At 35.0% G+C, this 26005-nt stretch overlaps 1 protein-coding gene across 1 annotated transcript in view; it reads left to right on the top strand.

The window, feature by feature from the left end:
- The window catches only part of RNF180 (ring finger protein 180), a 287858-nt gene extending 262258 nt beyond the window's left edge, over positions 1-25600 (top strand). Inside the window, exon 8 of the mRNA XM_029219003.1 lies at positions 25372-25600. Within this exon, the coding sequence (XP_029074836.1) occupies positions 25372-25571 (200 nt within the window). The 3' untranslated portion in view covers positions 25572-25600. The remainder of the gene's footprint in view (positions 1-25371) is intronic.
- Positions 25601-26005: the final 405 nt, after the last annotated feature.

Below are 26005 nucleotides of genomic sequence, written 5' to 3' on the forward strand. Positions count from 1 at the left end.
AAAGAAAGAAAGGTAGGAAGAAAGAAGAAAAGGAAAGAAGGAAGGAAAGAAGGAAGGAAAGAAAGAAAGGAGGGAGGGAGGAAGGAAGGAAGGAGGGAAGGAAGGAAAAAAGAAAGAAAAGATAAAGTAAAATATAATAAAGTTATTAAAAAATAATTATTAATAAAAAAATTTTTAAAAAAACAGATGGTTAGAACCTTAGGACAAATGGTGAAAGCAAAGCTATGCAGACAAAATCTCATAAGAAGCATACAGATACACACTCACAAAAAGTGGAACAGCGGAAAAAATCATAAATCTTGCTCTCAAAGTCCACCTCCTCAATTTAGGATGATTCGTTTTCTAAAGGAGGGAGGGAAGGAAGGGAGGAAGGGAGGAAAGAGAGAAAGAAAATAAAGTTATTAATATAAAAAGTAATTATTAAGAAAAAAATTTAAAAAAAAAACGGACGGATAGAACCCTAGGACAAATGGTGAAAGCAAAGCTATACAGACAAAATCTCACACAGAAGCATACACATACGCACTCACAAAAAGAGGAAAAGGGGAAAAAATAATAAATCTTGCTCTCAAAGTCCACCTCCTCAATTTGGGATGATTCGTTGTCTATTCATGTATTCCACAGATGCAGAGTTCATCATGTTGATTGTGGAGCTTTAATGCGCTGCTTCTGAGGCTGCTGGGAGAGATTTCCCTTTCTCTTCTTTGTTATCAGAGTTCCCAGGGGCTCAGCTTTGGATTTGGCCCCGCCTCTGCATGTAGGTCGCCAGAGCGCATCTGTTTTTCGCTCAGACAGGACGGGGTTAAAGGAGCCACTGATTCGGGGGCTCTGGCTCACTCAGGCCGGGGGGAGGGAGGGGCACGGAGTGCGGGGCGAGCCTGTGGCGGCAGAGGCTGGTGTGACGTTGCACCAGCCTGAGGCTCGCTGTTTCCTTCTCCTGGGGAAGTTGTCCCTGGATCCCGGGAACCTGGTAGTGGCGGGCTGCACAGGCTCCCAGGAAGGGAGGTGCAGACAATGACCTGTGCTTGCACGCAGGCTTCTTGGTGGCTGCAGTAGCCACCTTAGCGTATCATGCCCGTCTCTGGTTCCGCGCTTTTAGCCGCGGCTCACGCCTGTCTCTGGAGCTCCTTTAAGCAGCGCTCTTAATCCCTTCTCCTCGCGCACCAGGAAACAAAGAGGGAAGAAAAGGCCTCTTGCCTCTTCGGCAGGTCCAGACTTTTCCCTGGACTCCCTCCCGGCCAGCCGTGGCGCACTAACCCCCTTCAGGCTGTGTTCACGCAGCCAACCCCAGTCCTCTCCCTGAGCTCCGACCAAAGCCTGAGCCTCAGCTCGCAGCCCCACCTGCCCCGGCGGGTGAGCTGACAAGCCTCTTGGGCTGGTGAGTGCCGGTTGGCACCGATCCTCTGTGTGGGAATCTCTCCGCTTTTCCCTCCACACCCCTGTTGCTGTGCTCTCCTCTGCAGCTCCGAAGCTCCCCCCCTCCACCACCCACAGTCTCCGCCCGCGAAGGGGCTTCCTAGTGTGTGGTAACCTTTCCTCCTTCACAGCTCCCTCCCACTGGTGCACCAGGTCTCGTCCCTATTCTTTTTGTCTCTGTTTTTTCTTTTTTTCTTTTGCCCTACCCAGGTACGTGGGGAGTTTTTTGCCTTTGGGAGGTCTGAGGTCTTCTGCCAGTGTTCAGTAGGTGTTCTGTAGGAGTTGTTCCACGTGTAGATGTATTTCTGGTGTATCTGTGGGGAGGAAGGTGATCTCCGCGTCTTACTCTTCTGCCATCTTCCCCTCGGACCTCCTAATTTTTGACATTTTAATTACAATGTGCCTTGGCATGGACCTCTTTGGGTTGATCTCATTTGTGATTCTTTCTGCTTCCTGGACCTGGATGTCTGTTTCCTTTCCCAGGATAAGGAAGTTTTCAGCTATTACTGCTTCAAATAAGTTATCTGCCCCTTTCTCTCTTTCCCTTATGGGACTCTTATAATGTGTACATTGGTCCATTTGATGGTGTCCCATAAGTACCTTAAGATACCTTCACTCTTTTTCAATCTTTTTTTTCTTTTTGTTCCTCTAAATGAATTCCATTGTCCTGTCTTCTACTTTGCTGGTCCTTTTTTCCATATGATCTAGCCTGCTTGAACCCTCTCTATTGAATTTTTTAGTTCAATTATTGATATCAGCTATGTGGTTTCTGTTTGGTACTTTAAAAAATATTTTTTCTTTGTTCGAATTGTCACTTTGTTCATGCATTGCTCTCCTAACCTCAGTGAGCATCTTTGTATCTGTTATTTTGAACCATCAGGTAAACTTCTTTTGTGTTTCACTAAGATGTGTTTATGTAAATTTATCCTGTCCTTTTGTTTGGAATATACTCCTATTTCTTCATTTTCCTTAACTTTCTATTTTGGTTTTTGTGCAGTAGATAAAATAGACACCTCTCCCAGTCTTGACAGAGTTGTCTCAATTAGGAGATGAACTTTATCTATCAGCCCAGTCCAAGCACCTAGTTGTGTCCTAAATTTTTGTGATTGTCCATGCCTCCTCCTTTATTTTTAGTGGCTCCCAGTAGCTGAGGGTATATCAAGACCCATCAGTGTCCCAAAGGGGAAGATCACAGTCAGCATTTAGATGCAGCTTGATTGAAGGTGGTCCCTCAAGCAGCAGCTGGGAAAGTAAGTAGTTAAGCCTCTTCCAGGGAGAAAGTGGGAAATGGACATTTTCCCCTGCTCTCTCTAAAATGGGCCCAGGTTTATAGCCAGGGGGGAGGGGTGGTGCTCCTTTGTCCATTAAGAACTGTTTCTTTATTTTACACAGTCCTGTGGAACTTGTGAGTGAAAATCCCATTGGCTACTAGAGCCAAGCAATCTGGGGCCCATCTTTCAGTGGCAGCCACAAAACCTGGGGTACCCCAGATGTGTTTACAAGCTCCTTCTAGGGAGATACTGGCAACTTGGTTTCATTATTAGAGTGAGCTAGAGAGAGAAGGTGGGAGGGATATCCACCAACTTCTCTGGTCTCTAGAGAGGATCACAGCTGCCCCTAGATGCCTACCAACTTAGAAGCCAGGCTCTCAAGTGGCAGCTTTTAAAGTATGTAGGTAAACCCCTTTCAGGAAAAAACTGAGAGGCTGTTCTGCCTGCTTCATCTGCACTGAGCCCTGGTGGGATAGCCAGTTAAGAATTGCTTCTTTGTTTGCCACAGTTCTGTGGGACTTATGAATGGAAGCCCTTTAGCTATCAGAGTCAGGTCATCTGGGGACCCATACCCTGTTTGGCAGCCATAAAATCTGGGGTGCAGATGTGTTTACATGCTCCTTCCAAGTAAGTACTGGTGACTTGTATCAGGCTGGACAGAGAAGGCAGGAGAGGTATCCCCTGGCTTCCCCAGTCTCTTGGGAGGATGCAGGCCAGACCCTAGAGCCATCTAAATTAGAAACCTGGCCCTGAGGCAGAAGCTTTTAAAGTATGCAGATAAACTCTCAGGGAAAGACTGGTGTATGAGTGAGTTTGCCTGATCCCTCTGCAGTGAGATAGCCATGGCAGTTCTAGTATGCCCATTAAGAATTGCTTCTTTGTTTGTTTGCTGTCATCTTGTGGTTCTCATGGACCCAAGCCCAGTTAGATTTCTGAGGTAGGTGTTTTGAAACTCCCTCTATTGAGTGTCTTATATGTTGGAATACTAGATATAGGGTCCAAATCCTTTGCTCCTCAGGGAGAACCTGGGAGTCGGGGGTTCATCCCCAATTATACAGCATTGTGTAAGGGGTGGGGGTTATGGCAAGAGTGTGCCTCAACCTTTCCTACCCAATTCACTGTGGCTACTTTTTCATTCATCTGATGTATACGATCACTCAGCTACTTTCCGGATCTCTTTCAGAGAGAATTTCTCCATATGTAGCTGTACATTCATTTTGTCTGTGGGAATAGGAGAGCTCAGAAATCTCCTGTGTTGCCATTTTGGTTGACTACTACCTCACTGTCTTCTAACTAATCAGGTTGCTCAGTATTTTAGTGTCAAGGAAAAGATTTTTAAAATAAGGTGGGATATATTTATATATCCAGCAAAAATAGATAAAATTATTTAAAAAATAATTATCTTCTCAAAAGGCAGTTTGCTTGAAATAGTTTCAGTATAAAATGTCAAGCTAATGAGAGAATTTTGCATTGTCTTACATTTTGAAATATCTGGAATTTAATGTACTGTCATAGGTATATAAACAGGAACTGGCTTTATGATCCAGATCCATCACTTATGATGTGACCCGTGGCAAACCAATAAACTGTCAAAACCTCAAGCCCTTTTTGTATTTTTAATTTGTAAACTGGAGAACATAACATATCTATCCTGAAGGACTTACTGATAATTAAAATGATCCAGTACACTGTTTCACAACCTAAATGAGGCTCTTTGAAATATTTCCTGACAAGAGATACCTTTGTAATATGTTGGATATTAGGTTAAGATCTCCAAACTAAATATACTGTAAAAAATTTACCACTGAACCTCAATTTTTAGCATTACAGTGTGTAACTACAAATAGACTCATTGATAAGATCTACTTATTCTGAATTCCATGTTATTATAAATAAAGGAAAATAAGGGATTGTATATTTTTTACAGAAGAAAACCATTAAATCTTGTTACATGGAAAATATTAATTTTGAGTGTAAATGATTACATTATAACATCTAATTGAACATACATTTTATATAATACTTTTTGTTTAAAATAAAACAGACAAAAATTAGGGATTATATTTAAATCTTAGACAACCACTCACTCAAAATTAATATCACTAAATGATTATGTAATGGTTGTTTGCTTTTTAATAGACAAATGGTTTCCTGGTATTTGTTTATTACGTATTTATCCTGGCATCATAAATAAAATTACCACATTTAGCCCAATTGTGGCCAATTAGAAATAGGATAATATAAACCCATAATTTATGTATATAAATATAATTATCATAAATTACATACCTTAATGGCAAGTATTATAGTCCTCCAAAATTAAAGGGAAAAAAACAAGTAAATTACATTTATTTTTTGTACTTAAATTTATAAGTTATAAAAATAAAAAAGATGTGGTAGTGCCACAAGACATGTCTTGATAAATTTAAAAAGATTGAAATCATACAAAGTAGCTTCTCAACCACAATGAAATAAGCTAGAAATCAATGAAGAAGGAAAATTGAAAAGTTCACAAATAGGGATTAAATAACACACTTTAAACAAACAGTGGGTCAAATAAAGTGCAAAGGAAATTAGAGGATACCTCATGATGGAGTGATATCACCATCATGATGGTGTGAGTTGTTCCTTTTTTATCTCCCCTTTAATTTAGAACTCTTTGGAGACCTGTTAGTGAGCAAAAATGTCTCTCTGCACAGCACATTAGGACACACATGAGATCCATCCATCTGTACATCCGAAAGTGGGTGGATTGGACTTTGGAGAAGGCTACAAAGCCAAGGGGGATAGTGACAGCAGCAGCACCTGGAAGGAGTGACTTCTCTAATAGGAGGTGGAGAGAGTGGTGAGTGTAAGTCTGCCAGGCCACACAGTCTGCAGCTGGACAGAACACAGTGCTCTTTCTGAGGAGGGACCTCCATGACTGGGAGAGGTCATAGAAGAGGGAAGAAGACACACAAAGAGAACTGAAGGAACACATTTCCTGCTGTCTGCCCCAGGATTTCAGTAAGAGGTCAACCCATAGACCTCTGAGACTCCTTAACTCTAAGATCTCCCTACTGGGCCATGGGCACACCCAAAGCCCCAGATACCAAGCCCATAACTCCCTACACTCTGCCACCCGCTTTTTTTCTTTTTAATGTCAGCATTTTTATGCACATGCTCCCAACTTTGGCAGCACATCAGCTCTGTAAGAGAAACTGAAAATTTGTGCTATAGTCCACCTTCTGGAAAACAAAGAAAGGTTTCTAATTGCCAATCTGTTTAACTCAAAGTAAACAAAACCTCCCAAAATAAGAAAGGTGGTGTTTACTACTTCAAATGTGATGACAGAAGCACATTTCATCAAACACTATGAAAAATCATGGTAATTTGGTATCTCAAAAAGAAAATGACAAATCTCCAGCAACTAAACTCAAAGACATTGAATTCTTTATCAGTTAGATTGCAATATTCCAAGTAGCTGTTATGAAGAAATTGAACAACCTGAAAGAAAACTCAGAAAAGCAAATTCATTGAATGCAGGAATAAAATTAACATACAGGAGGAGTATTTTACCAAAAAGATTGAAATTATTAAAAAGAAACAAATTCTGGTGCTAAAGAACTCAATAAATGAGATGAAGAATGCATTAGAAAGTATTAAAAATAGAGCAGATCAGATGGAAGAGAGAATTAATTAGTGATCTGGAGGATAGGAATTTAGAAATGATTCTGGTAGAAGAGGAGAAAGAACTAAGATTTCTAAAAAAGTGCAGAAACCCTACAAGAATTATGAGACTCCATTAGGAAAGCCAAAGTAATAATAATAGGTATGCCAGAAAAAGAAAGGGAGGAGGCGCAGAGGGTTTATTTTAAAAAAATAAATAATAGCTGAGAACTTCCCAAGCCTGGGAAGTAATTAGACATACAAGTCCACAAACCTAACAGAACACTTCATTATCTCAATGCAAAAAGACCTTTTCCAAGACATTACAATGAAACTGTAAAACATCAATGATAAAGAATTTTAATGGCAGCCAGAGGGAAAAGGAAAGTAACCTACCAAGGAGCCCTCATTAGGCTATCAGTGAATTTCTCAGCAGAAACTCAACAGGCCAGGAGAGAGTGGGATGAGATATTCAAAGTATTAAAATATACAATTTCCAGCCAAGGATACTCTATCTGGCAAAGTTGTCCTTCAGATATGAAGGAGTAATAAAGACTTTCCCAGACAAACAGAAGCTGAGGGAGTTTGCCACCACTTGACGTACCTTGCAAGAAACGTTAAAAGGAGTACTTCAAGCTGAAGTGCTAATTAGGGAAACATTAAAAAAAAAAAGTACACAAAACTGTGATAATTGTGATAGAATTAGAAAACTGTATGTTAGAATAGTATATTAAGCACTTAATTCTAACGTAAAAGTTAAAGAGCATTAAAATATGTATAGCTACTACAATTTGTTAATGAATTCACAGCACATAAAGGTAATTTGTGACATCAAAAATATAAAAAGGGGAGGAGTAAAAAGGAACAACATTTATAGCTGAAAAAAGATAAGTTGCTATCAGCAGTAAAAGGACAGTTTTATCTATGAGATATTTTATATAAGCCTCAGGGTAACCACAAAGGAGAAATGTGGAATAGAGACACAAAATGTAAAAAAGGGGGAGACTGAAAAACTGATCACTGAAAACCACCAATATACAAACATAAAGAGAAGCAGAAGGAAAAAGAAATAATGGAGATACAAAATAACCAAAGTCAAAAGATAAAATGGCAGTATCAAGTGCTTGCATATCAATAATCACCCTAAATGTAAACATGTTGAACGCACCAATCAAAAGGCACAGGTAGAAATACAATACCCAACTCTGTGGTGCCCACAAGAGACTCATTTCAGCTCTAACTACAGACATAGACTCTAAGTGAGGATGGAAGATGACATTCCAAGCAAGCAATAACCAAAATAAAGTGGGTGTAGCCATATTTATATCAGAAGTTGACTTCAAGCCAAAAATGACAACAATAGACAAAGAATGTCATTATATAATGATAAAGGGGTCAATACTCAAGAAGATACAACAGTCATAAATATATATATATATGCTCCCAACACCTGAGCAGTGAAATATACTATGCAAATACTAACAGATCTTAAGAGAGAAATAGACAACAATACAATAATAATCCTTCAGTACCCCACTATCGACAATGCATAGGTCATCCAAACAGAAAATCAACAAGGATATGTTGAAATGTAACCATACTTTAGAACAAGTAGAATATTATGTGTGTGTGTGTATATATATATATATATATATATATATATATATATAAAACACACACACATATATATAATATTCCATCCAAATGGAGCAAAATATACATTTTTCTCAAGTACATACAGAATATGCTCCAGGTTAGATCATATGATAGGAAACAAAACAAATCTTAGCAAATTTAAGAAGACTGAAATCATACCAACTATCTTTTGTGATCACAACGGTATGAAACTAGAAATCAAGAGAAGATCTACGAATATGTGGAAACTGAACAATACATTCTGAACAACCAGTGGGTCAAGAAGAAATCAGAAGATAAACTATTTTAAAACAAATGAAAATCCAATATAGACCTTGTGGGATACAGCAAAAGCAGTCTCAGAGGAAAGTTTATAGCAATAAATGCATATATTAAGAAAGATCACAAATAAACAATCTAACTTTATACCTCAAGGAATTAGAAAAAGAATAAATTATGCCCAAAGTAAGCAGAAGAAGGAAGTAATAAAGATCAAAGCAGAAATAAATGAAATAGGGACCAGAAAAAACAATAGGATCAACCAAACCAAGAGCCGGTTCTTCAAAATTGACAAAATTGTAACTACATTTACCAAGAATAAAAAAGAGAGAAGACTCAAAATTCTAAGTGAAAGAGGAGATACTGTAGTTGATTCTACAGAAATAATGGGATCATAAGAGATTACAAAACCTGGAAGAAATGCATACATTTCTACAAACACATGACCTTCCAAGCCTGAATGAGGGAGAAATACAGAATCTGAACAGACCAATAATGAATAAAGAAATGGAATCAGTAATCAAAAACCAACCTCCCAACACAAAAAACCCTAGGATCAGACAGCTTCACTGGCAAATTCTACCAAACATTTAAAGAAGAATTAATTCCAGTCCTCTTCAAACTCTTCTAAAATATCAGGGAGGAGGGAACAGATCCAAATTCATTTTACAAGGCCAGTATTACCCTGATACCAAAACCAGATAAGAGTACCATAAAAAAAAAACAGAATGCTATAGGCCAGTACCCCTGATGAATATAGATTCAAAAATTCTCAACAAAATAGTAGCAAACCAAATTCAACAACACATTAAAGGGATTATACATCATGATCAGTGGAATTTATCTCTGGGATGCAAGAATGGCTCAACATATGCAATCAATAAATGGAATATATCACATTAACAAAATCAAAGATTAAAATCACATGATCATCTCATTTGATGAAATTTAACATCCATTCATGATTTTTAAAATCTCAACAAATTAGGTATGGAGGGAATGAACCAAAACATAATAAGGGCCATTTATGACAGTCCCACATCTAACATTACACTCAATGGAGAAAATTGAAAGCTTTTCCTCTAAGATCAGAAACAAGACAAGGATGCCCACTCTCACCACTCCTATTCAGTATAGTACTGGAAGTCCTAGCTAGAGCAGTTAGACAAGACAAACAAATTAAAGGCATCCAAACCGGAAAGAAAGAAGTAAAATTGTTGCTATTTGCTGATACATGATTTCTAATATGATATTATATAGAGAAAATCCCAGTCAATCAAAAACTGTTGGAACTAATCAATTATTTCAGTAAAGTAGCAGGATACAAAATCAACATACAGAATTCACTTGCATTCCTTCACACTAATGATGAAACATCTGGAAAAGAAATAACACTATCCCATTCACAACAGCATCAAAAACAAGAAAATACTTAGGAACAAATTTAAACAAGGAAATGAAAGATATATACTATGAAAACTATAAGACTTTGATTAAAGAAATTGAAGAAAGCTCAAAAAAATGGAAAGACATCCTATATTCATGGATTGGAAGAATTAATGGTGTTAAAATGTTCATACTACCCAATACCATCTACAGATTCAATGCAATACTCATCAAATACCAAAGGCACTCTTAACAAAAATAGAAGAAACAATCCTGAAATTTGTGTGAAACCACAAAAGACTCTGAGTAACCAAAGCAGTCTTGAGGAAAAATAAAGTTGGAGGTATCAAGCTTCTGGATTTCCAACTATACTATAAAGCCATAGTAATTTTTTAAAAGTATGGTGTTAGCACAGAAATATACACATAGAACAATGGAATAGAGAGCCCAGAATCAAATCCTAGCATATACAGTAGACTAATATTCAACAAGGGAGTCAAGAACACCCAGTGGGAAAAGGTGCTGGGAAAACTGGAGAAACACATGCAGAATAATGAATTTGGACCACTGTCTCATACCACTCACAAATATTAACTCAAAATGAATCAAACACTTAAACGTAAGATCTGATACCATAAAAACTAGAATAAAACATAAGAAGTTCCTCAACATTGGTCTAGGTAATGATTTCTGATATGATGCCAAAAGCACAGACAGCAAAAGCAAACATCAACAGATGAAACAACATCAAACTTAAAAGCTTCTGCACGGCAAAAGAACAATTAACAAAATTAGATAACCTACAGAATGGGAGAAAAATTTTGCAAGCCAATTTTGCAAGGGGTTAAAATCCAAACTATATAAAGAACTCGTACAACTTAATAACAAAAAGATAAACAATCCAATTAAAAACTGCATGGAACTAAATAGACATTTTTCCAAAGAGGACATCAGAATAGCCAACAGGCACATGAAAAGATGCTTAACATCACTAATCATCATGGAAATGCAAATTGAAACTATGAGATATCACTTCATACCTGTTATATAGAATGACTATCCTCAAGAAGACAGAAGACAACAGATGCTTGTGAGGATATGATGAAAAGAGAACTTTTATACACTGTTGGTGGAAATGTAGATTTGTCCAACCACTATGGAAAACAATATGAAGGTTCCTCAAAACATTAAAAATCTACCATATGATCCAGCAATTCCACTTCTGGGTATATACCTAAAGGAAATGAAAACAGGATTTTGAAGATATATATGTACACCCATTTTTATTGCAGCATTATTCACAATAGTCAAGATATGGAAACCTAAATGTCCATCAATGGATGAATGGATAAAAAAGATGTGGTGTATATATACAATGGAATTATATTCAGCCATGAAGAAAGGAAGATATCCTTCCATTTGTGACAACATGGATGGACCTTGAGGAAACTATGCCAACTGAGATAAGTCAGACAGAAAAAGACCAAATACTGTATAATTTGACTTATATGTGGACTCTAAAAAAGAAAAACTCATAAAAAACAGTAAAATGATGGTTACCAAGGGGTAGCGGGGATGTGGAGGAATAAGATTGAAGTTGTTTAAGGGTCCAAACTTGCAACAAGTAGTAAATAAGCCATAGAGATCTAATGCACAGCATAATTAATATAGACAACAATATTGTACTACAATCATCAAACTTGCTGAGAGACTAAAAATTATCTCAAACACTGAAAAAAGGGATAATTATGCAATGTGATAGATGTACTAAGTATTGCTGCAGTGGCAATCATATTAAAATGTATCAAATTGATACCTTAAATTTATATGATGTCATATGTCAAATATATCCATTTAAAAAACTGGAGAAAAAAATAAAATACATCAAGATGAATGAAAAATAAACAACATACCAAAACTTACGAGATATAGCAAAAGCAGTGCTCAGAGGAAAATTTATAGCTATAAATGCCTATATTGAAAGAGAAAAAAATCCTCAAACCAATAACATAATTTTATACCTTGAGGAACTAGAAAAAGAGGAGCAATCTAAACCTAAAACTAGCAGAAGTAAGGAAATAATAAAGATTAGAATGGCAGTAAATGAAATACAGAATAGAAAAACAATGGAGAAAAATCAACAAAACCAAAAGTTGGTTCTGTTAAAATATCAAAAGAGTTGGCAACCCTTTAGCTAGACTGACAAAGAAAAAAGAAGATGCAAATAAATGACTCAGAAATAAAAGTAGAGGCTTCACTACCAACCTTACAGAAAAAAAAAAAAGTATACGAGAATACTATGAGCAATTTTATGACAACAAATTAGATAACCTAGATAGAATGGACAAATTTCTAGGAGCACGAATTATCTAAACTTCTTAAGAATAAATAGAAAATCTCAACACACTTGTAACAAATAAAGAACTTGAATCAGTAATCAAAAACTTCCCAAAAAGGCAGGGACCAAATGACATCACTGGTGAATTCTACCAAAATTTAAAGAAGTAACCCCAATCTTTGTTAAACTCTTGCAAGAAATTGAAGAGAAGGGAATACTTCCTAACTCATTCTATGAGGCCAGCATTGCCCCAATATTAAAGCCATATAAAGACATCACAAAAAAAGATTACAGACCAATGTCCCTTATAAATGTAGATGCAAAATCCTCCAAAAATTACTAGGAAACTGAGTGTACAGTATGACCAAGTGGTATTTATTCCAAGTATGCTAGGGTGGTCTAACATAAGAAAATCAATATTTTGATTAATATACCATATATTATATACCATATTATACCATATTAATAGAAGGCATTTGACAAAATCAAGCACCGTTTTTACAAAAAATTCAGAATACTAGGAATAGAAAGGAACTTCCTCAACATGACAACGGGCATTTATAAAAAAAACTCACAGGTAACATCAAACTGAGTGTGAAAGACTGAAAACTTTCCCCCTAAGATTAAGAACAAGACAAGGATGCCTGCTTTAACCACTGCTGTTCAACACTGTTCTAGAAATTCTAGCCAGAACAGTTAGATAAGAACAAGAAATAAAAGGAATCCAAATTGGAAAGGTAGAAGTAAACTTACATATAGAAAATCCCAAAGAATCTAAAAGAAAGCTACTAGAACTAATAAAATATCCAGCAAAGTTTCAGGTTACAGCATCAACACACAGCACTCAGTTGTGTTCACCAACAGAGAACAATCTGAAAATGATATTAAGAAAGCAGTTTCATTTACAACAGCATCTAAAAGAATAAATAACTAGGAAAAAATTTAACCAAGGATGGTTACTTGTATACTGAGAACTATAAAACATAACTGAAAGAAATTAAAGAAGATCTAAATAAATGGAAAGATATCCTGTGTCCATGGATTAGAAGACTTAATATTGTTAACATATCAGTACTAGCTACAGCTATCAGTAGATTCAATGCAATACCTATCAAAATTACTATAGCCCATTTTTGTAGAAATGGAAAACCTGGTCCTTAATATCAAGGGGCCCTGAGTAAACAAAAAATATCTTGAGAAAGAAGCACAATGTTGTAGACTCACACTTTCTATTTCAAAACTTAATACAGGAATCAAAACAGTATGATACTAGCAAAAGGATATGGAATAGAAATGGAATAGTAACTCTAGAATAAACCCATATGTCTATGGCCACTTGATTTTTGGAAAGGGTGCTAAGGCCATTCAATGGGGCAAAGAATAGTCTCTTCAACAGATAATGCTAGGACAACTGGATTTCCACATGCACAAGAATAAAATTCGACCCCCTACATCATACTTTGTACAAAAATTAACTCAGAATGTATCAGTGGCCTAAGTATAAAACAAAACTCTTCAAAGAAAATATAGGGGTAAATCTTCGTGACCAAACAGATTCTTAGCTATGACACCAAAAGCATAAGCAAATAAATAAATTGAACTTCATCAAAATTAAAAACTTTGTGCATCAAAAGGAAATTATCAAGAAGGTAAAAATACAACCCACATAATGGGAGAAAATGTTTGCAAATTATATCTGATAATGGTTTAATACCCAGAATATATAAAGAACTCAAGAAGGCAAACAACCCAGTTAAAAAATGGGCAATGGACTTCAATAGACATTCTTCCAAAGAATATATACAAATAGCCAATAAACACATGAAAAGATACACAACATCATTAGTTATTAGGAGAATTAATGCAAATCAAAACCACAATGAGATTCACACCTACTATAATGACTATAATTTTAAAAAAAACAAAATAAATGTTGGCAAGGATGTGGAGAAATTGGAACCCTTGTGCATTGCTAGCAGGGATGCAAAATGATATATTGCACTGGAAAAAAAAAAAGTCTGGAGTTTTCTCAAAATGCTAAACATAGAATCACCATTGTGACATAACAGTTCTCTTGTGTATATACCTAAAGGAATTGAAAACGAGGACTTAAACAGATACTTGTATGCCAGTGTTCAATGCAGCATTATTCACTATAGCCAACAGATGGAAACAACCCAATTATCTAGGAACAAATTAATGAATTTTAAAAATATGGTATATACATACAATGGAATATTATTCAGCCATAAAAACGAATGAAGTTTTGATACATCTTGCAGTATCAGTGAACCTTGAAAACATTATGTTAAGTGAAATAAGCCAAACAAAAAAGGATGAATACTGCATGATCCCACTTCTATGAGATATCTTAGAACAGGCAAATTCATAGAGACAGAAAGTAGGTTAGAGGTTGCCAGGAGCAAAGGAGAGCTGGGAATTGGGGTATTATTGCTTAATGTCTACAGAGTATCTCTTTGTGGTAATGAAAAATTTTTTGGAAATAAATAGTGGCAGTGGTTGCTTAACTTTGTGAATGTAATTAATGCCACTGAACTGTGTAGTAAAAATGCCAAATTTCATGTTATTTGTGTTCTATCACAATAAAAAAATACTTTTAAAAAAAAAACACATGGTTCTGGGACTTCCCTGGTGGTACAGTGGTTAAGACTCTGTGCTCCCAATGCAGGGGGCCCAGGTTCTATCCCTGGTCAAGGAATTAGATCCCACATGCATGCCGCAACTAAGAGTTCATATGCCTCAACTAAGGAGCTGGCAAGCCACAACTAAGGAGTCCACCTGCTGCAACTAAGGAGCCCACGAGCTGCAACTAAGGAGCCCACCTGCCACAACTAAGACGCGGTGCAACCAAATAAATAAAATAATTTAAAAAAACAACACACACACATGGTTCTCACTTCTTACCTGGTTACAGAAACAAAACATTTAAGAATTATATAATTTAGCCCAATAACTTTAAAAAGGATATTGAAATGTCAGTAGGTGTTATAGAATATGTTGCAACCTGCAACATATTTTAGTTTATTCAATGTAAAAAGTTAATTTTGTAGGATTAATAAATATATTTGACCCTGCAATCCTAAAGATATAGAAGATAAAGATAAAATTTTAAATCCATTTTGCATTAACTTTTCATGTCTATTAAAAGAATAACTCTATACCTGCTTGTGACTAAAAATATCACTCCACCTCTACTAAGGCTTATTTATATCAATCAAATTTTGACACAGCAGAATTCTTATGTAACATGAAGAATATAGAGCAATAAAACACCATGCTTTAACCTTTTGTCTGTCCCATCACACACGAAGAATAGGACATATCCCCTTTTTATACTGATTTCAGGGCTCTCTGAGTTAACCTCTAAAGTTTTTTTTCATAAGAACTACAAAATGTACCTCAAATATATTCATAATAATATTCAATATATTCTGAAAATATAGTTGAGAAGCTTGATTTGGGACATTTTCAAAAATATGCCAATATATTCATTCTGCTCTCTGAAGTCTATCCTTATATTCATACATTCATCCATCCATTCAATAAACACACTTAGTACCCACTATAAGCACTGTGCAAGTTGCTAAAATTACAAAAATGAATGAGATAATTGTTGACAGTCTTTCTGTCTCTGAAAGAATCTTCAAAATATAGAGCCTACTTTATGGTCTTTGATGGTGAATATAAATTTGAACCATATTCTGGGGAGAAAAGGTCATGCCTTGTTTTCTAGAATATGAGAGAAATCCTTATGAGGTAAAATTGTTTTTACAAAATAGAATTTATGAAGAGGCAGAAGTACCTGTATGAGATTCTGGAATGCTGGTTCTTCTTTATATTCTTCCTAAATATGATAGTGACTTGGAGATTTTCTTCACAGTTCTTTCTCACTCTTTGATTTCACACAATGAATTTCTCCAAGAGCTTTATCTTCTTTTTTTTTTTTCAAGTGGGGAAACAAGTCAGTTTCAACTTTTGTGATTATCATCCTTTTCTTTAATAGTTTTAAAAGTCACTTCATTATTTTCAGTCAGAATTAGTTTTTCCCTTAACTTCTAGGTGTTCTGCTCCACATCATCCTAAGCTTTAGGACCGAGGATGACAGAGCAGCCTCTATCTGGTACACTGCTGGTTGTGGAGGAGGAAAAGAGACAGCTGCAGCATGTCAAACTGATAAATGCTCTACCCAGAAGCAACACACAGCATTTTCTTTGGACAGTCGTTTTCGTTTGTCAAGTCTGGTGGCTATGCCTAAGGGGCAGGGAAGTGCAAACAAACCAGGTACCCAGGAGAACAGAATATTTGTGTAAAGCCCTAAATGTACCACAGCCATGAAAATTTTAGTCCAATTTGTTTAAAAACTTGAATAGAACGGATAATCCTATATAAAAATTACCAAAAAGGACTCAAGAATAACTAGAAAACATTAATATACCAACAACTATTAAAGAAATTGATTGGTGTTTAAAAACCTACACCCACACCTGAAACGACTACAGGCCCAAGTGGTTTTATAGGTTAGATTTTATAGGTTAGATTTAGTCAAGCCATCAAGAATTCTAGTTTTATGCAAACCATTTCAGAGAATAAAAAGATTGCCAATGTCAGAACAAAGGCAGTCAGTGCCTCTTGCTTGCAAGATATGCAGACACACAGAGATCCATAGAGAATTGTCACCTAACTGCCAACATGTTTTATGAAGACAATAAAATCATGATATACAAACCAGGCAAAAAATCGCATAAAACAGAAAATTATAGACCAATCTTCCTTACAAACATAGGCATAAAAATGCCACATAAAATATATAAAGTTGAATTCATCAATTTGTAAAAAACGATTATCATGAACACACAGAATTTATCCTGGGTATGAAGGAATGATAAAACATTGGAAAATCTATCACTTTAATTCATCACTTTAACAGATTTTTTAAAAATTATTCAACATTTAAAAAAATCTACTATTTGAATTCATCACATTAACAAATTAAAGAAGAAAACCATATGAACATCTTGATATAGAGAAACTATTTTGACTTGACCAAATAATAAGTATGTTTAATATTGGCACAAGAATCCAAATCTTCTGATTCCTTGAGGAGTATGATTTTCACTGCACTACACTTTTTTTCCTAATAGTTTATGGCAAAAAAAGAGTATGTGTCTTTATTGTGTCCTTTACTTTAAAATAGCATAATTAAAATCTACTAGTAATATTGGCTATTCTTTAAACCATGTGTTGATTACAAACTAATTATTATCAGGTTATCACTAATAATAAATTATGCTTAAGTCTGTGAAAAAGTGAATTCCTGGTACAGAAGCTTCTCACTCCATTAACTCCAATCCAAATCACTTTTTGGAATGAAGTGGTTGTATATATAAAAATATATACATTGACTTATTACAATGGTTTTAAGTGTACTGTCTCCTAGGCCATGCACTTTAAATGGGGGCAAAACCTGGTTCTTCGGGCACCAAAAAAATCTTAGATATTACAGTCGTTTGAGGCCCTCAAGAGCTCAACCCTACCTGAACAAATTTTATTCCTTATTTTTAATTTCTCTCATTAAGGAGAAATTTGGTTTAATTTGATTTACTGATTAGAATATTTAATTTGAGATATATTTAAATTTAACATTTTTTTTCTCCTTACAGGAGTGATAATGAAAAAAAAAAAAGATTGAGAAACTATTCTAGACTATGAGTTTCTTAAGACAGGAACCATGTCTTAAAATATCTTTAAATCCTTAGCCTCTAAGAGATAGTACAAATACTCTTCCTAAATTTTTAATCAATTCCATATTTTCAGTATCTGATGTTCTGACAGTCTATTTAAAGTTAACTGCTTTAGAGAAATCATCTCATACTTGAAGGAAACAGTTTCTCAGTATTTGTTTGAACAAACAATGGTAAGCATATTGATTTATTCAGAAAAGGTAGACATAATATGAAGAACAAGAACTGACAAGAAAAGCAGCTTCTTCCTCATATTCGAAGTAGCAGTAACGATAGTAATAAAAATATAAGAATCTAACATTTATTGAAACTTTACTATCAGCCAGGAATGTGCTTTATATGTATTAATTCATCTAATCCTTATATTAGCCCAATGAATTAGGTACTTTCATTTCTATCATTTTACAGTGGAATCTGCAGTTAATCTCTGTGATTAGTATTCTGGCAATTTTTCTAATTTCATAATCAATATAATATTTACTAAGTAACTGTCAGTGAGGTCATTTTCTTTTAGTCTGATTTTGATTTAGAAATTCCAATCCTCTCATTCAATTTACAGCTTTGGAAATTCCAAAATTATTACAAACACCTATTCACTCCTTCCCCACTTAAAAAAATTTTTTTTAAGAAATTAACCAAGTAATGATCATTATCCACCTTACCTATAAAAACACCATTGCATAAGCCGTCTGGGTCAGCATCACCTTCTGATGTTCAGAGCTAGAAATTTTGTAGTTCGGTGTCTCCCTACACTGCCTTTTTTTCCCTCATTCCACCAATAAAGGAAATTACCATTAATGAGGACAGTTCCAGAGTGAAAGGGGCACGATTAGTAATTATACCAAGACATAAGAGTAACTGAGACTGTCCTGGGGAAACCAGCATGTATGATCACCATACTCATAATTCTACATCTTTTGTGCCTTGTCTACTCTCAGTTCTACTGTTTTCTACAGCTATGCCATTAATACAGTTATTCTTTGACCCAAACAACTGAAAGTTTTGAATTTGAAGAATCTAAGACTTCTAAATATTCCTTTTGGACAGAAAAATCACATATTTTAAAATACAGTAGTAATGGTAATAATTTCCAGTAACAATGTTACCTGTTTTCCAGCCTATATTTGTGAAAGGTTTTTGAAAAGGTATATAAACTACTTTGGGAACATTTGTGTTTATGTATTAGAATAATTTTTGAATGTGAGAAAAACTCTTCCCACCTCCCCTCTCTCCTACACAGAAAGTCCCCTTTCCTTTTAAGATACTGAGTACAGTTTAGAGAACAGTAGTTAGATAGTCATAAATAGCTGTTAGGATTGAAATCCCCTAAATATGCTCTCCAAAATAGAATGCCTACAGGCTGGTGCGAGACAATCCCTTGGAGTGTGGGAAAATAACATTAAAATTTCTGTTATGATTATTGAAACAGAAGAAAAGTTAAACTTTACTAATACTTAGTGAGGACTGACATTGCCATCCTTACTTACGTGTTATGATGGTATGTAATGTTAGCCGAGGAAAACTAAGTTTGACAATATGAATAGCTGACTTCATTAGTTGGTTAGTTTTGCAGGTGTTGCAATGTTTTGAAGTTTAATATGACCAGTTAAATGGATTTTAGATATTATCTAGTTTTAGCTAAACTACCAGCACAAGGTGCACAGAAACTTAAACAGAATCCTATAAAGAAATCAGATTGATGATAATACTGATAAGGCAAACAAAAAAATAGAAGAGCTGACACATCATTCTAGTATAAGCTTTTTGTAAGTTATAAAAATTATTTAAAAAAATAAAATATGATAGAAAGTCAGCCAAAAACATTAGAAATTATTAAAAACCTACTTGAAATATGTCTATAAAATTTATTCTAAAATATCACTTAACATTTATCTCATCCTTCTTAATTTCATATTTTTAATCTACATAAGTAAATGTAATTTACAAATAAACACTGAAAACTATAAAATATCAGTGAAAGAAATTTAAGATGATACAACTAAATGAAAAGCTATTCCATGTTCATTGATTAAAAGAATTAATGTAGGGGTAGGGAAGTAGGAGGTACAAACTATTAGGTATAAAATAAGGTACAAGGATATATTGTACAACTTGGAGAATATGGCCAATATCTTTTAATAACTATAAATGGAGTATAAACTTTAAAAACTGTAAATCACTACATTGTACACCTGTAACTTTTATAATTATATAACTGTATGGCAACTATAGTTCAATAAAAAAATAAAATTTAAAAATGAATATTGTTAAGATGTCTGTACTACTCAAAGCAAAATAAATATTCAACACAATTCCTATCAAAATACCAACAGCAGTTTTCACAGAAACAGAAAAAACAATTCTAAAATTGGTATGGAACCACAAAAGATTCCAAATAGAGCAACCTTGAGAAAGAACAGAGTGGGAGGTATCACTTCCTGATTTCAAATTATATTGCAAAGCTATAGTAATCAGAATGGTGTAGTATTGGCATAAAAACAGACTCATAAACCAGTGGAACACCATGGAAAGCCCAGAAGTAAGCCCACACATACACAATCAACTACTTTTCAATAAGGGTGCCAGGAATACACAATGGGGAAAGGATACTCTCTTCAATAAATGGTATTGGGAAAACTGGATTGCCGTATGCAAAAGAGTGAAACTGGACCTCTGTGTTACACCATACATGAAAATCTACTCAAAATAGATTAAAGAGTTAAATGTAAGATTTGAAACCATAAAACTTTACAAGAAAACATACAGGATAAGCTCCTTGACAATGGCCTTGGCAATTTGTTTGGATGTTTTGTTTTGTTTTGTTTTGGATGTGACCACAAAAGCTCAGGCAATAAAAGGAAAAATAAACAAGTGGACTACATCAAACTAAAAAGCTTCGGCATGGCAAAGGAAACAAATAAAATCAAAAGGCAACCTATGGATATTGAGAAAATATATACGAACCATAAATCTGATAAAAGACACTGGACATTTCCTAATAAAGTAGACAGCAGGTACTGTCACAACAACAAAAAAGATAATTATGTGAGGAGATGGATATATTAATTAGCTTGACTATAGTAATCATTTCACTATATTATATATCAAATCATCCTGCTTTACACCTTAAAGATATAAATTTTCTATTTTAAAATAGAAAATAAAACATATGTAAACAATAATTTAGGATTATTCTTGATCAAAGAAATTTTACTTTAACCATACTAATACTCAGGTGAATGCAGGCTTTCTGTCAAAATAAGCAGCCTGATCTAGAGCATAATATTTAACATTACTTTTGTTATTGTTACATAACAAGTTATTAAAATAGATGAACCAGAATCTGCTTCAAGCTTGAGCCTCACGGAGCCTTTACCACCAGAGTTACTAGCAAGTACTAGAATATATCTTTTGTGCTCAGTTTATTGTATTGTCCCCACTCACCAACACTAATAAGCACAGAAATACATTAGTAGGCAGTAGATAACTACAAAGCAAAGGTTAATAATCACGTTATTCATCTTTAAAAATATATAATTTTGAAGGTCTCTAAAAACAGAATTCAGTGTTGGTCAGCCAACAAAAACAGGTTGCCATTGAGTATACCAAACTGTAAATAATTAGCATATAAATATCACAAAATAAAAAGAACAGCATTTCACAATGAGATGTAATATTTCTCAGAAATGTCATATTCATTTAGTCATAAATGGACTATTGCTTACTTTCAATATTTACTTTTTATATAATCTCCTTAAGTAGGTCCATGCTTGGAAACATAAGAATTAAAGCTCAATTTCTTCAAAGGAGTATCATTTTGTCTGTCCAGTTTATTCGATGTTAAAACATAAGACATTTTTCCTATAGAATTTTGCACACATGACTTAGTGAAATTCTCAAGGTATAAGATAGAAGGTTAAGTTGGTGATCAGAATTAACAAACATTAATTGTGAGGGTTGTAAAAATAAAACGAAGTTTTAATTTAGAAAATGCTCTCATGGGAAAATAATTTACATTTGAACCTCACAATTTTTTTTATTTGCTATTTTTTAATTTTATATTGGAGTAGAGTTGATTAAAATGTTGTGTTACTTTCAGGTGTACAGTAAAGTGATTCAGTTATACATATACATGTATGTATTCTTTTTCTAATTCTTTTCCCATTTAGGTTATTACAGATATTGAGCAGAGTTGCCTGTGCTGTACAGCAGGTCCTTGTTGGTTATCTATTTTAAATATAGCAGTGTGTACATGTCAATCCCAAACTCCCAATCTATCCCTTCCCCCTACCTTCCCCCATGGTAACCATAAGTTCCTTCTCTAAGTCTGTGACTTTGTTTCTGTTTTGTAAATAAGTTCTTTTGTATCATTTTTTTTAGATTCAGCATGTAAACAATATCATATGATATTTGTCTATGTCTGACTTACTTCACTTAGTATGATAATCTCCAAGTCAGCCCATGTTGCTGCAAATGGCAATATTTCATTTTCTTTAATGGCTGAGTAATATTCCATTGTATATATGTACTACATGTTCTTTATCCAGTCATCTGTAAATGGACATTTAGGTTTATTCCATGCCTTGGCTATGGTAATTAGTGCTGCAATGAACATTGGGCTGAATGTATCCTTTTGAACCATGTTTTTCTCTAGATATATGCCCAGGAGTGGGATTGCAAGATATATGGTAGCTCTATTTTTACTTTCTTAAGGAACCTCCATACTGTTCTCCACAGTGTCTCTACCAATTCATTCCCACCAACAGTGCATAGGGTTCCCTTTTCTCCACACCCTCTCCAACATTTATTGCTTGTAGACTTTTTGATGATGGCCATTCTGACTTTTATGAGGTGATATCTCACTGTAGTTTTGACTTGAATTTCTCTACTAATTAGCGATGTTGAACATCTTGTACCTCTTGATCATGTGCCTCTTGGCCATCTGTATGTCTTCTTTGGAGAAATGTCTATTTAGGTCTTCTGCCCATTTTTTGATTAGGTTGTTCTTAAAATTTGTATGGAAACACAAAAGACCTCGAGTAGCCAAAGCAATCTTGAGAAAGAAAAACAGAGCTGGAGGAATCAGGCTTTCTGACTTCAGACTATACTACAAAGTTACAGTCAGCAAAACAGTATGGTAGGGGCTTCCCTGGTGGTGCAGTGGTTAAGAATCCACCTGCCAATGCAGGGGACATGGGTTCGCGCCCTGGCCCGGGAAGATCCTACATGCCACAGAGCAACTAAGCCCACGCACCACAACTAATGAGCCTGCGCTCTAGAGCTCGCATGCCACAACTACTGAGCCCACGTGTCACAACTACTGAAGCCCACGTGCCTAGAGCCCATGCTCCGCAACAAGAGAAGGCACTACAATGAGAAGCCTGCGCACTGCAAGGAAGAGTAGCCCCCACTCGCTGCAACCAGAGAAAGCCTGTGCACAGCAACGAAGACCCAATGCAGCCAAAAATAATAAAAATTAAAAATAAATAAATTTTAAAAACAAAACAAAACAAAAAACCAGTATGGTACTGGCACAAAAATAGAAATATAGATCAATGGAACAGGATAGAAATCCCAAAAATAAACCCACACACCTGTGGTCAATTAATCTACGACAAAGGAGGCAAGACCATACAATGGAGAAAAGACAGTCTCTTCAATAAATGGTGCTGGGAAAACTGGACAGCTACATGTAAAAAAAAAAAATGAAATTAGAACATTCTTTAACACCATACACAAAATTAATCCATTTTGATTTTAAGACCTAAATGTAAGACCAGATACTATGAAACTCTTAGAGGAAAACATAGGCAGAACACTCTGACATAAATCGCAGCAATGTCTTTTTCTATCCATCTCCTAGAGTAATGGAAATCAACAAAAATAAACAAATGGGACCTAATTAAACTCAAAAGCTTTTCCCCATCAAAGGAAACCATAAACAAAATGAAAAGACAGCCCACAGAATGAGAGAAAATATTTGCAAATCATGCAACTGACAAGGGATTGATCTCCAAAACTTACCAACAGCTCATGTGGCTCAATATCAAAAAATGAGCCTCACAAATTTTTGAATTAAGTCATCAGATGATATAGATGAGAAATCTGAGACCCAAGGAGATAAATTACCTTGCCCCAAGTAAATGACAGATCAAAAATAGTCTCCTAAAATATTTGCAAATGATATGACCAATAAGGAGTTCATATCCAAAATACATAAAGAACTTATGCAACTCAATATCAAAAAAAAAAAAAAAAACGAATTAAGGGCTTCCCTGGTGACAGTGGTTGAGAGTCCGCCTGCCGATGCAGGGGACGCGGGTTTGTGCCCCGGTACGGGAAGATCCCACATGCCGTGGAGCGGCTGCACCCGTGAGCCATGGCCACTGAGCCTGCGCATCCGGAGCCTGTGCTACGCAACAGGAGAGGCCACAACGGTGAGAGGCCCGTGTACCACAAAAAAAAAAAAAAAAACCAATTAAAAAATGGGCAAACGACCTGAACAGTCATTTTTCCAAAGAATACCTATAGATGACCAACAGGAACAGGAAAAGATGCCCAACATCACTAATCATCAGAGAAATGCAAATGAGTATCACCTTACACCTGTAGAATGGCTACCATCAAAAACACCACAAATAACAAATTTGGAGAAAAGGGTACCCTAGTACATTGTTGGTAGCAATGTAAATTGGTGCAGCCACAATGGAAAACAGTATGAAGGTTCCTCAAAAAACTAAAAATAGAACTACCATATGGTCCAGCAATTCCATTCCTGAGTATATATCCAAAGAAAACAAAAATAGTAATTCAAAAAGATATATGCACCCCAATGTTCATAGCAACATTGTTTACAATAGCCAGAATATGGAATCAATGTAAGCGTCCATCAGCAGATGAATGGATAAAGATGTGATACATACACACACACACACAATGCAATATTACTCAGCCATAAATAAAAGCATGAAATTTTGCCACTTGCAACAACATGGATGGACCTGGAGGATATTATGCTTAGTGAAATGAGTGAGACAGAGAAATACAAATACTGTATATTATCATTTATATGTGGAATCTAAAAAATAAAGTGAATGAATATATCATAACAGAAACAAACTCACAGATATAGAGAACAAACTAGAGGTTCCCAGTGGGGAGAGGCAAGGGAGGAGGGGTAAGAAGAGGTAGGGGATTAAGAGGTACAAACTACTATGTATTAAAATAAACAAGCTACAAGGATATATTGTATAGCACAGGAAATATAGCCAATATTTTATAATAACTTTAAATGGAGTATAATCTATAAAAATATTGTTATGTTATATACTTGAAACTAATATTGCAAATCAACTATACTCCAGTTTTTAAAAAAAAGGATCGTTTCCTGACTCCATATTCCATGCTCTTTGCTAATTTTACTGTCCCCCCTTAAAACCCTTAACTGAAAAAAAAAAAGACTTCTGATAGTTGCTTATCATTAAAATTTAAAAAAAACTGTCAGGAATACAATATATCACTCAATGAAATCAAGATATGCTCTGGTCGTGATACTTCTGTTCATAATGCAGCTTCCTTTCTGAGAACTTAAACTGAATTTAATGAGCTTTAAATAATATGTTCATGTATCTTCTAGGTTTCCACAGACGTGCAGCTCCAGTTACAAGAAGGCAGTTTCCACATGGTGCACATAGGATGGATTATTTGCACTTTGAGGATGATAGCCGTGGATGGTGGTTTGACATGGATATGGTGATCATCTATATTTATTCAGTGAACTGGGTCATTGGATTCATTGTTTTCTGCTTTCTTTGCTATTTTTTCTTTCCATTTTAGGAATTTTCATACCTTACTATGGTTGAACAATTACAAATGATGTAGATAACAATTACTTAAACATTTTTTTAAATGTGCTTTGAAGTTTTTATAATGTTGCATTATATAAATTGTTGGTGTTTATAGAAAATCTGAGAATGGACTTATTTATGAATGTTTTTCATGTAACAAACTCAACTTTATTCAAGAGCTAATCTGTCTAGCACTTAGCAACAACACACTGTTAATTTCATAGTTCTTCTTGGTTTGGGATTTGTGGCTCTAATTTTACAATGTCACTTTTACATTTAGTTTGATTTTAAAGACTGAGGTTTTCCCTCCACTTAAAAATAGTAAAAATGTAAAATTAAATGATAATCTGAGTAGATATTATCATTAATGATAATATATTTAGTCAATCATCACTTATCCTCAGGCAAGTTATATACATTAAA

Source organism: Monodon monoceros, unplaced genomic scaffold (assembly GCF_005190385.1).
Source record: "Monodon monoceros isolate NGI ecotype Baffin Bay Population unplaced genomic scaffold, NGI_Narwhal_1 Super_Scaffold_12, whole genome shotgun sequence".
NCBI lineage: Eukaryota > Metazoa > Chordata > Mammalia > Artiodactyla > Monodontidae > Monodon > Monodon monoceros.